At 35.1% G+C, this 13,108-nt stretch overlaps 1 protein-coding gene across 1 annotated transcript in view; it reads right to left on the reverse strand.

Moving 5' to 3' along the window:
* GPM6A (glycoprotein M6A) overlaps positions 1-13,108 on the reverse strand; it is a 124,815-nt gene that overhangs the window by 40,505 nt on the left and 71,202 nt on the right. Inside the window, exon 2 of the mRNA XM_075751922.1 lies at positions 2,309-2,501. Coding sequence (XP_075608037.1) covers positions 2,309-2,501 — 193 coding nt within the window. The remainder of the gene's footprint in view (positions 1-2,308; positions 2,502-13,108) is intronic.

Consider the following 13,108-nt stretch of genomic DNA (forward strand, 5'->3'; position numbering starts at 1 on the left):
GCAGAGTAATATCTACTTAAGCAGGTAGAAAATTAAAATATGCAAGTTTGAGAATCACACAGTTTATCCAGTTAAAAGCAGTGGGTCATTTGCTTTTAGTCAAAATATTTGCTCCTGCTCCCTTTAACACATAACTTTAGAGACATCTTTCGCAACTGAATAAACTGGAAATTCAATTCCAGTAGGTCTGCCAAGGAAAGAATTTGGCTTAGTATATCTTTAACAAAAAACCCAAACAAATAAAAAAGATGCTAGCTAAGCCAAACAAGAAAAAAAAAAGCCTACATCACCTTTACAGTTCCTTAATCATTTTCAGTGAATTGTATGCATTTGAACTATGACGGATATTTTCACTTAAGTATTTGACAGAGGGAAGCTGGAAAACTTGCTATGAAGAGAAAGCATTGATTTGTGGCCGTTCTGCACTAATGGCTTCCTAGGGACTAATAAAATAAGTTAGAGCCTAATAAAATGACTGATCTCTCATTCAGGATAACAATGAACCTTAGCCACCAAGTCAAGTCAGACCCATTATTTTCAATGACAAGCCAAAAAAGGCAAAGCAGAAGTCACATACTGCTCATCTACCCAACATGTTCTTATACAAGAACAGCTAAATTTCTTGGTCCTAAGAAGAAATTTGGATATGGCATAGCAGTGACATACTTATTTGGTACATTCTCCCTTCTGACTAATAATTCCACAAACAATAGTGCTAATGTCCACAAAGAAGCTTTGGAAAGGGTGTCGATAATATAGTACAACACAAGTTATGAGATTCAAGATTCTGTTTCTAGCTATTATGAAAACTGGTACCAGGTCAGATCAAATATATATCTTGTCCATTTTCCCATCTCAAACAATGAATATAAAAAAAGTAAGAGCAGGCAAGTCAGTAGGATCGCCCCCAATGCTATTCTAGCCTCTGGGACTTCCTGAGCTGGATAAGTCTGCATGCGATTAGAAACCATCAATGGATTAAAGGATTATCCAGTCTTCCCTTGAACCCGTATAAGCTTTCGGCATCCACAATATGCAACTAGCTTCGCAGGTCTGCTATACAACAATTGAAGAACCATCACTTGTTCCTTCTGAACCTGATGCCTACTAGTTTCCTATGATACCTCAAGGTTCTTGTACTGGAAGAAAGACACAATCTAACCTTGCACACCTTATCCAGAACATTGTGAATTTACAGACTTCTACCCCAACAGATCTTAATCACTCTATTTCTAGGTTGAAGAGTCCTACTATACTCAATTTTTAACCATACAGCCTCTGTTCTATAACTCTAATCATTTTTTTTTTGCCGCCTTTGGGGCATCAATATTGTACACAGTATTAATGATAGGGATGAAGGATGGATTTATACAATGTCATAAGTATATTCTCTGTTTCTCTATGATTTTCCCAGTAGTTCCTGGTACTTGATTTGCTTTTTGACCACTGCTAAGCACTGAGCTGTCATTATCATGGAACTATCCATCATAAGAGGTCAATGTTTTGATGGATGATCAAATCACTTCACTTCTCCAAAGAACATTCATGAAAGAATGGGCTTACACATTTGAGGATAGGATTCTTCAGCTTTAGTCATAACCACTAGCAGCCAGATAACAATTTCAAATTTCAAATACCTAAGAAAATCATATTTTAAAGAGATAATAAGATTAGAAAATACATAATTTAATTCCAGGTTACAGTAAACTACTTTGTTAAATGTAATTAATTTACCAAAGGGAAGGAGATGCTCAACAAAACAAAGGCCTTCCAGAAACAGGTTTCAGGAGTAACAAAGCATGAAACCTTCAAAACAAATGAATTCTAGGAAAACCAGAGGCAATAGAGTTTTGACATTTCAAGACTCCAGGTTCTACACAGCTCTTCAGTTACTTCTTTATTGCATTATTGCCTGAACTAATCTGTTATTTGTTACACACTCCTGCTTTATCTATTTAGAGTATAGAGATTTTTTTTTTAATTTTTTTACACATTTCAGCAAAACATTATCACAGGATAAAAAGGATAAAAGCAAACATAGATGAAACAGTTTCATCAGTATTATATGAAGCAATGTTTAGTAATAAGTTAAATAATTAAATTATAACTATGGGATATCAAACAGTATTTCAAATTGCTCGTAAATAGTAAAAATATCAGCTCTGTCAAAACTTCATCTGCTGAGCTTACTCAAATTATTCTTTCTATGATTTTCATTACAACACATTTTCTTCAGTCAAATTTATATTCCCTGTGGAATTTTTCAACAGTTTTAAAAGGAAACAATTAAAAGAAACTAGCAACTTACATAGTAAAGACATCAATAACATCTCCTGCAGCTCGTGTCATCTCAAAGTAGGTTTGCAGAATGTTGACAGTTCCTGAAAGTGCTTCATGTCCACAACCGCAGAACAGCGCAACTCCAGCATATAGCAGGATGGTAGCAATCAAAGATGCATAGGGAATACCTCCCAGGCATTTGATGCAACACTCAAAGCACCCTACAAGAAAAGTAAGTTTTGTGTTAATATATTACATCAAGAAAGCAAAAAAGAAGCTTTTACTCTTGAGAAACACTTCTAAAAATTGAAGGCTGCAGGTCAAAGAAAGATTAGGTCAAGTATAACAACTCATAATGTCAGAAAATCTGCGAAAGGACAGTTAATTCAGCTTCTGAGTTTTCTCAGTTGCTACTTGACCTATTAAACATAGACATGCCATCTGATTAACATGAAATGTTAAACAGCTAATTCCTTGTAGAGTTTCATGTTTTTATTCAGAGCAGGTTACGATGTCGAACCTGGGTTATACCTATATTCACAATTCCTGTTGCTCACCTATTGGATTACTAAGGAGGATCCTCAATAACAGGAAAACCACAGAAATAGGATATCCAGTTCAATTCCTTCCATTGCCATAGATTCATTCCGGTTTTTTCGTTTGTACAGTGCTGACAATAGAATTACTCCTGCCCACAGCACCAATTCTTTGTGCATCACTCAAATAGCTCACAAAAATAAATGATCCACTAAAAAGGCACAGAATTAGAAACAAGTATAGAGGTTGAATTTTCTCTCAATATATTTTACCCTGTACAATGTTTCTTAAGTGAGGGCAATTGCTCTTGAGTTTTACAAGGCCAATTTTTTGTCCAGCCATCAGAGTGTCTAAACTGATGCCCAGTTCTACAACAAACCCTTTCCCCAGCAAGGGGGCTCAAGTTTCTGGCTCTACCTTGCTTAGTTTGTCAAGTAGCATCACGAATGCAGCATCTCTGACTCTCCCAAATCTGCCCCCTCCAGTGAGGACTTTTGCACCCAGTGGAGTCCTTCCTATTGCCTTCTGGAAGGACAGAGAAGGCAAGAACCACTGGCTGAGGGAAGGCAAACATGCATCAACTCAGTAGCCAGTTTTATTTTCTCCTAAGCATTACCAGTTTTTGCCACAAAGGATTTGGATAGAAAACAAGAAACAAGGTGAGGGGCCTATAAATTTTAATTGCTTATACAAACAATAGCCAATTAAAAATTACTTATATGTTCAACAAGTGTGAGTCAATGTATTTTAAAGTGCTCCAAAAGCTTTAAGTTAGAAAATTCTTATTTCTTTTAGCCTGGATAACAAAAGTAGTAGTTTCATCTATCTGTTCAAACAGTCATTTTCTGCTTTTAATGAACAAATATCAATCTGTCATATATATATATGTTTAGCAGCTATTTATACATGCGATTCTGAAGAGAACAGTTTAAGTGATTTTCAAATACACATACACATTTAAGTAAGTAAAAAGCTCTACTGATACTTTGTAAATAGAGTTACTATGAAAGGCAGTATTTAAACTGCTGGATAAATCCTGTAAAAAAAAAAAAAATATAGTAACCATGTACAAGACAAACAGACTTCAAAAACTAGGGTAATTCCCAACTCTGTATGCTAGCTGTATAAAAATAGAAAGAAAGATATAGCTTGAGACTACTTTTATTCAAGGACAAATTACTGTATCACAGCCAACTGTAAAATACCAAATGTTAAAAGTACAAATTAACATACTTAAAATGCTGCCAAAGTCTAAGTAACCTATGTACAAGTCACCCTCCTCCAGCAGCCATCACACACCTTCCAACCCTTCCAATACTTTGGTAACAGCATTTTTTTTTATTTTTTTTTTCCCCCTCTCTGAGCCCGTACGACATTCATTGAAGGATACAGCACTGGTTGAAGGATATCCTTCTTGCAAGTCATGTCACTCTATTGTACTGACAGTAGGTAGCTTTCCTATTCAGCAGCACAGGACTTTCAATGGCCAGTGATCACCTGGTGCCCGTCTTCAGTGATTGTTGAACTATGGGGGTTTATACCCAGGAAGTCTGTGGACTTTCCATCAGTGGGAGGTCTTAGGAACAGACTAGGAAAATATATAAATGCTATTGGTGTAAATAGTTCTGCATGTAGATAAATATAGCAAATCTCCCAAAATTCCTTCAGTCCTCTTTTCTAAGATTACTCTTAAAAGTGACTGTAGTTAATTTCTCAGTGTTTAAAAGCCTACACAAATACTAGAAAAGGTTCCTCCACTAGATAACCTACTGTCTAGAAGGCATAAAAGTAAGAAATATGTATTGAAAATATATACATTGAACAAGGACTGCAGGGAAATACAGAATTGTGTGATATCAGAGTTTGTCACAAAATGCCCATTGCCATTGTCACCATGGAATAACAGCAGAAAAAACCTCAGGAAACTAATAACACTGTACACCTGTCAGCATTATATGAAAAAGTAAAAAGAGGGGGATAGATGACAGTAGAATAATAATGGGAGTGATGTATTAGGGCCTGTTAAGTCAAAGGTGAAAAAATAAGTTAGACCTAAATATTTACAGGGACACATGGTCTTTAGGGAGAGTATTTCTTTATATTGCAATAGCTTGTGGCAGGGAGGTGGAAGAGAGATTTTGTGAAGATTTCTTTTTCACCTTCTGAGACAGGCAAAGTGGGAGAGAGAAAGTTGAAGAAATGACAACACAGGGACAAAAATAGCTAACAGTCTGAACTAGAATAAATTTCATTCAAGTCACACTCACGTACAACTGCTGTATTTAATAGTGTGGGTATTGTATGGAAGTACTTCCATATATATACTGGAAACAACTGGCTGTGCGCTGCCTCTTGAAGCTGCTGCACCTCATCCTTGAGGTCCAGTGAGAGTTGAGTACACACTCAGACATCACAAACCAACTCAAAACTAAAGAAAACCAGTGAATCAGGACTAAGATTTTAAAATGGGTATCACACATCATTCATACACCACAGAAAGTAACATGCTGTAGGTAACGTTTGCTTCGATTCTTTTCTTTGAATTGTTCAGAATATGAAAATAGCTGTTTAATAACAGAACATTAGAAATGCTATTTTAACTTGCACAATGATATTGAACCACCAGTACAGAATGTGACTCATCCATGCAATGTGTGTATAGGTACAGGCAGTCATTCACGACTCTGAACGCCATCTTCACAAGGCAGTTAAAACATACAGTCACAGAAATAATTACTAGGAAAGGTAAAAAAGATTGCATGCTGCTTTGATGTTTGTTTTCATCTGCAAATACAGGTTTCAGTAATTTTCAAACAGTTCACTCTGCACAATAAGTCTTCACAGTAACCTTGTGCAATATAATTCAGCATTTACTGTTCTTATTTTGCTTATGTTTAGCAATGTTTTCTGTCAGGTAAAAATTTAGATCTACTGGAACCACATGTTTTTACATAAACCTCAGGAAGTAATCCAAAACACTATTCTTCTTTATAGCTTTCAATATGAAGAACTGTACTGTTCTCTTTATATTTTATTATAAATTGTTCCACAGAGAAAATGTAATAATGAAATACATAGAAGATGACAAGGCAAAGAATTTTATTTTACATGGATAAAATGAAACTCCAAATAATGGCTATATTCAGCTATCAAAATAGTGCACATTAAAGTTGCGTTACATACGTCCACTTTCCAGTCAGCAAAGATCTCATAGACAACTACCTCTGCTCCTCTTAGTACAATTACTACTGCCTATAACAGAAATACCTTTGATATAGCTACATAACCGTCTGCTTTAAAAGTCTTGTAAAGCGTTCTTTATACAGGAAAATCTGTGCACTCCACTTCTAGTTTATGCCACTTTTTGGGTGCAAGATTTCTAACACATCTCCAAGTGTAGCAGCCAAACATAAGTTGACCTTGTCTGTTTATGTGATCTCTTCTCTACATTAAGAGGGTAAAAGATTTAGATCTTGAGCAGAAGCAGAAATTGCCCTTGTGATTTACATGCTAATTATGCATACAAATTGCACCGCCACAATCATTTTTGTTTGTGTGTTAGGGAGATGTGAACTCTTTCTCCTCACTGCAGGTCAAGACATATAATTACAAATAAAACACCGAACCAATTTCTGACCAGTGCATTAAAAAAAAAAAGGGGGGGGGGGGGGGGGGGGGAGATAAAAGAGAGAGATTCAGTACCTACATCTCTTGCCACATAAGTATGTGAAAGCGAAGTTTAACCCAGTGATATCAGAACCAGTTTCAGAATGCGATTATGCTACTGTAGTTTACATAAACTGTTAAGAAAACCCATCCACCCCATTTTTCTATTTATATTTATTTTCATGGAGAAAATAAATATATAAAAAATATTAAAAATAAAAAAATAAACATAGACAATACAGAAAGATTTTCTACTTTTGCTTTTTTCCTCCTTTACAATTCATTTTCAGCTGGAACATCTAGGGTGATTAGTCACAAATAACTACATCTCCAATGCCTTACTGATTAATCACAGATAACTACATCTCCAATGCGAACAAGCAACTCTGAAGATCATATAACATTTTAATGACATTTTTTCTTAACTTATTTTTCTTAAAGATTGTTCTATCTAATATTAGGAGACAGGACACAGAGCCCAAGTAAAATGCAAGAGAACTACATAAACTTGAAATGGAAAACAAGATAAGAAAATCTTCTGTCTCTTCCATGCCTGACTAGTCATGCATTTTTCCCAATTTATACCACTTGTCACACAGCTTTCATGGCCAATCAACTCAAATTCAGTTTCACAGACCATCATCAAACATGCAGATTTAGTTCTGAATTTTATTAAGCTAACCTTAACCTCATGAAGTCAAGCTACTGTTATGTAATATTTTAATTGATAAATACATCCATCAAAACACATAGTACTGAACAAAAAGCAACAGATTTTACTCGGATCTAGTACCACCACCCCCCACCACCACCCCCAATTATTCAACATGTGGCATGACTTCCTGATCTGAAATTGTTCTCCAAGGCACCACTGCAGAGCGACAGGCAGAAGGAATCCAGCCCCCTTGATATTGGCCCAAGTATAGAAGACAGACAAGACATTTGAGATGTAGTTTAACAAAGCTGCAAATAAGGGGAAGCAACATCTGGGAATTAATCAGCAAAGATCATCCTAGTACTGTGATCTGGAAAACCTGTCAAGAAGTGCTGCGTACACATCCAGCATGATTTCCCTCTGTGTCCCAGATGTCAGTGATGGGACACATCCCCACTCTGCTCCCACCCTCTACCATTATACAAGATCTACTGGAAATTAGAAGAAAACTTTATCACCTTGCTCTATCAGACACTAGCAACCAAAATGACTTTCTTAGTCTTGTTCAGATGACAACTACTCCTTTAAATTAGCTTTCTATGAGAACATTTACAAAATTACTTATCAATTGATTAAACTGTTATAAGCAACATGATATGTAGAAGAACAAGAATAATGTCCACAGAAAAACTCAAAAGGATTTTCAACAAAAAGGCCAACTAATTGCAAGAAAATACAAAACAAATATGCAGGTACCTCTTACACATTAAATTCTGTATCATTACTGAATCTACTTTGACTTGTTATCTTAGCGTAACTGGATGGTAGCTAATCAGAAATCAGCTAATACTGAAAATCAAAATGTTATTCTTTAGGCCTTTACAGTCATTCTGCAGTTAATAATTGCATCAGTTCCTGCACTCAACATGCCAAGCCTAAGAGGAATTGTAAAAAGGCTTTTACTTATTTAGATGCAGAATTTCTCATACTAAATTGAAATACCTAAGCTTGTGCATCCTCACAATTACCATGATGAATTCTTGCTAGTAAGGATCCCTCTGGCCAAAATGACAACTTTAAGCAGTAGGGATACAACTTGGTTATGCTGGATCTTGAAGGCAGCTCCCACAAACCCATCCCTTCATCAGCCTTTATATTGTATTGCATAAAAAAATTCCCAGAAACCACCTTTTTGCACTAGTTAAGGTAACTTTGATACCCAGGGCAATTATATGAAAGATCAACACCTCAGCAACCTGCAACCAGAAGCCGCTCTGTAAGGTCTCAGCCCTCCAAAATTCTCCCTCTGTAGAAATATAACTTCACGCAACTCAACCAATAACAAAAAAAGAACAAAAGATTTACCTTTGCAACACCCATCCCAACTGTGCTCTGATTCTCTAACTTATAGAAAGCTTCAGTCATAAAAAAAAAATATGATCTACATTATTGGGATGATATCGGGATTATCTTGCCATGGATGTGGAAAGTCTCCATGTAGATGACCCTCCCCCCCCAGGCCAACAATAATAATGATAATATTGCAGCATAAAAACCCACAATTTTCCATCATATTAACTACTAGGTTTTGTCTTTGGGTTATACACAGAACTTTCAGCAACACACACAAAAACAATACAAAATCCTTAGAAGGTGTTTCAAAACAAAAATGAAAAGTAACATGAAATGAGTGTAATAGTCTGAAAATGGAACCTTAAGCAACTGCACAAACTGAATGTGTATGTGAGGAAACCTTTAGTGACAGAAGACGTACAATTTTACTGCCATTTTTAAGAGATGATATTTTCTTATGGCTAAATGATGAAATAGTTGAAATTGAAGCAGTAAAGGTGAAATTCATGGTCCTTTATCGTAATTTGAATTCCAGAAAGTATTTGGAATCTTGCCTGAAGTCATTAAAGGAAAAAGAATAGAGTGGTCAAAAGGTAAGCAACCTAAATTAGTTCAGCTCAGTTCTATCTAGCATTTTTTTTCTTAGTAGGCTCACAGAAGTAAAATTGAACTAATCGACTACTTATTTACTCTACCCTACATCAACATGAGATTGTTTGGTACTTGTACTAGGAAAGTACAGACTTACATATACATTGTTCTAAAAAGCTTTTTTCCACACTAACTTAATTCTTTGAGAAATTTTAGTTAGAAATTTTAGAATTATAAGACCAGCTTAGGTCAGTAGTCCAATGTGACTTTAAATGTCTCATGGAATCCAAGTTTTTTTTTTTTTTTTTTCTTTTTCTTTTAAGTTTTCAAAGCCTCCTTGTAGCTGCACCAGTATTTGATAAAATAGAATATTGCACAGTAAAGCATTTTTCTTTTCAATAGGAAAACTACTATGACCTTCGAAGACCTGTTTTACAAATTCATTTATGAATAACTTTTTATTCTTAGTGTATATACAAATTGTAAAGTTCTTTCTGTTCATGATTATTTTCATTCAAAGTATGAGGATCTGTAGATTACATGACATTGCAATAAAATATAGTACACAACACAAAATCCCTCCCTCCCTTACATTGATACTTTCTTGTTCTGAGTAACGAAAAACAATTACACCTGAACAATGACAACAGAATTTGTAATTTTTGTCCACCACTTAAAATTAGCTATAATTTCATCCAGAACTGTTCCTTGTTTTTATGAAGCACTCAAAACCTCAGTTCAAATTGTAATGTTTAAAAAAACTGCATTCACTAGAGAAAAAAAAAAAAACAAACCCAAAAACAAACCTTAATTCAGCAAGATTACTAATAATCCATCATAGTACATTCTATATCAGAAATATAATTGAGATTTGCATTTTCATCATATACTTTGAACAGATTTCTTTAGTTATATTCAAGATAATTAAATCTCAAATGGATTGCTTAAATGGGTTCCAAGTAATTCACAGTTTTAATGCACAGTGGTAGTAATAGGAATTATGTTACTTAGTCAAGGAGAAGAAATATTTCAAGAATCTTGCAACAGAAAAACACTGAGCTATTCAAACAACTATATTTTGCAAATCCACCTGGCAGAGGGATATCTAATTTCTGTGTTACCATCATCTGGTATAATAAAATTTAAAGTAAAATTAAAGATGTCTTTTACATCTGAGCTAAATTATATTAAAAAAAATCTATTTTAAACTGAGTTTAAAGACACATCAAACAAATAAACATGGTTTTAATTCTCATTAAAGCACATAACATGGCAACTTAAAGAGCAAGCAAGAGGAGGTCCTCTCTTTCTCCTAAATTAGGAGTCACATGCATGTACTTAGTTATCTCACAGATAACAAACACACTTCTGTTTTGTTCCATCCTTAACTGCACTAAAAGCTGGGGGAAAAAAAAGGGGCGGGGGGGCTACCTACAGCCTCTCTTCCTGCGTAACTGAAACACAGCTAGATATGGATAAATATACATACACACACACTTTTATTATCATGTCCAGCACAGGACAGAAAGAAATGACAAATTTATCTGTTCAATATATCTAAAAAAGTAAATCTGAATTAACCAGCACATACAATAATTTCATCCCATCTTTCACTGGTCATGAACACTTTCCACCTCCTTGCCCTTTTGTCCCTGACAGCCCCCATCTTTGCTGTGGTTCCTTAGCCTGCTCATATTGTTTGACAGTTGTAGAAGTAGCTGCAAAACCTAATAAGAATGAGGTAATAGCTATCTGTGCTATATAAGGAACAATTATAAAAGTGACACAATCTGGCTTGGACTTTACTAACCAAATTTTAGACACCAGTACACATGACACCTTCATTGTTTCACATTTGTATAAAAACCTTTACATATGTGATATTTATAAATGCTCATGCTGTTTTTGTTTATCTGTGCCCAAGTGAGTAATGCTTCTAGTGAGAGAGAGGAACTGTTTAAGTGGAAACATTGGAAGGGGGATCTCTACATGCTTGAGATGATTCTCTCCTTTTACAGGTACTGTTAGAGTTTGCAATGTAAATTAATGCAAGTTTCCCAGACAAAGTATTAATTAAGATATTTTATGTATATACATGCAACAACTTACACAGTCACACCTTTGAAAGAAACTACAACCACAGATGAATATTCATATTTGTGGGACACTGATGATTATGACAACGTACAGAAAACTGTGCTGTGATTAGTTGTTATATACTCTTCAGTACATTAGGTTTATTGCTGTTTAATGAGACAATTCTTAATCTAGCAGTTAATAAGTATTAAAGTTACTGACACAGAGCAGTCACCGCCTGAAATACAAATGAGTCAGCCACAAGACAGTCAATCTTTGTAGTCTTAAAAAAACCCTGCTGGCTGATTTAACACAGACAACATTTATCAGCTTCAAAATCACTCTAAAGCTAAAAGGACAGGAATGAAACAAGCTAGCTGCACAAATGTGATACAAATAAAGAAAAATTTGTTCAATTAGTTCAAACGGTTTGCCCATTACATGTACTTCATATATCACACATCTGAGATTTGTACATTAAATAAATTAACAATTCATTACTGTTAATTAATAGTTTATAAATATTTTATATGTATCAATAATGAATAGATGATGATTGAAGCTATTATAGATGTTTATCATTATGGTTTTGACCTGCTGGAAACAATAACAGTTTTTGAGAGCACTAATTCTATACAACATTTAGTACCTGTTATAAAGCAAATGACAATGCCATGGATCATAAAACTAGAAAATAAGTATTCTTTTCATCCCTCTCACCTAGAGTTCATAGAATCAATCCCTCAATCCTTCTCCTCAGCCTTGAACAGAGCTATTTCTCCCAAATGGAAGACTACTATGAAGCATGTACTGAAACATAATTCTGCACTCATTTTTTCTCATTCATAAATAGGCTGAGTTACACTGGGCTTTAAGCCACATCTTTTTTCTTTTTTTAGTGCATTATCCAAATCTTGCAAACTCAGAGAACATTCCTCCATGAATCTTCTATGCACTCATCTGTTTAATTGGCATGTTCTACAAACCTCTTACATATTTAAAATGTATTGATGGTTTTAAGCATCCTCATTTTAGAGAAGGTAATATCCTCCTTTTTTTAGGTGGTGAAACAGAGGAACAAACAGGTTATTTGTCAGGTGACTTTTCAGTTCGGTATTCAAAATAACATTAATATGATTTCTCAGAATACTTCTGTTTATATAGCACTTTATATAGTCAAAACACATTTTACTGTTGTTATTTCCAGTTGTGTGTATGTAATACTCAAGAATAACAAAAATACAATTAGAGGCAAGTTGTGAATACCTTGATCTCAGGAAATTTCCCAGCAGCTCTACAGGACATAGCAGCAAGAAGTGTAAGAATAAAATATTGAATATTCAGCTGCCTTAAATGATTTCTTTTGCCTTACAAATCTTTCCGCTACTGAAGTGGACAGGGGTGTGTAGGTTGTACAGCTGGTAGCTGTGGAACTCTAGAACTCAAAAATCCTGAGCTCTTAGATATTGCAGTGACCAAAACTTTCTTTTACTTCGCATTACAAAGCCCTTGCTCTTTATTCTACATCATATGCAACTTCTGATCCTATGACCTCCTGTTTTACATCACTTTTATCTCAAAAGCCTCTCTTTGACTTTGTCTGTTCCCTTTCCCCTCAGGCTGTCTTCATCCTGACTACTCTTATTCCCTTGAACACCTATTTGCCTGAGAAACAACCAAAGTGGATAATCTTGCTCATTCTCTTCAAAGCTGGGAGAAAGCAAGCTCATCTGCTCTGGGGGATGAGCAGTGGGAACACAGCTTTGACTGCCTCTTCTCCCCCCATCCTTGTACTGGCTACCCAGTTCCATCACCCCTCTCCAAAGCACTCAGAGACTCCTCAATGAAACAGACATGTATAGGTTGTCATGTGTATTTATTACCCAGAAGGGTAGAATAATTTTCACTAAAGTAACAGAAAAAAGAAGAATTATAGAAAGTTTCAGTCTG

The sequence above is a fragment of the Balearica regulorum genome, chromosome 4, assembly GCF_011004875.1.
Source record: "Balearica regulorum gibbericeps isolate bBalReg1 chromosome 4, bBalReg1.pri, whole genome shotgun sequence".
NCBI classification, from domain to species: Eukaryota; Metazoa; Chordata; class Aves; order Gruiformes; family Gruidae; genus Balearica; species Balearica regulorum.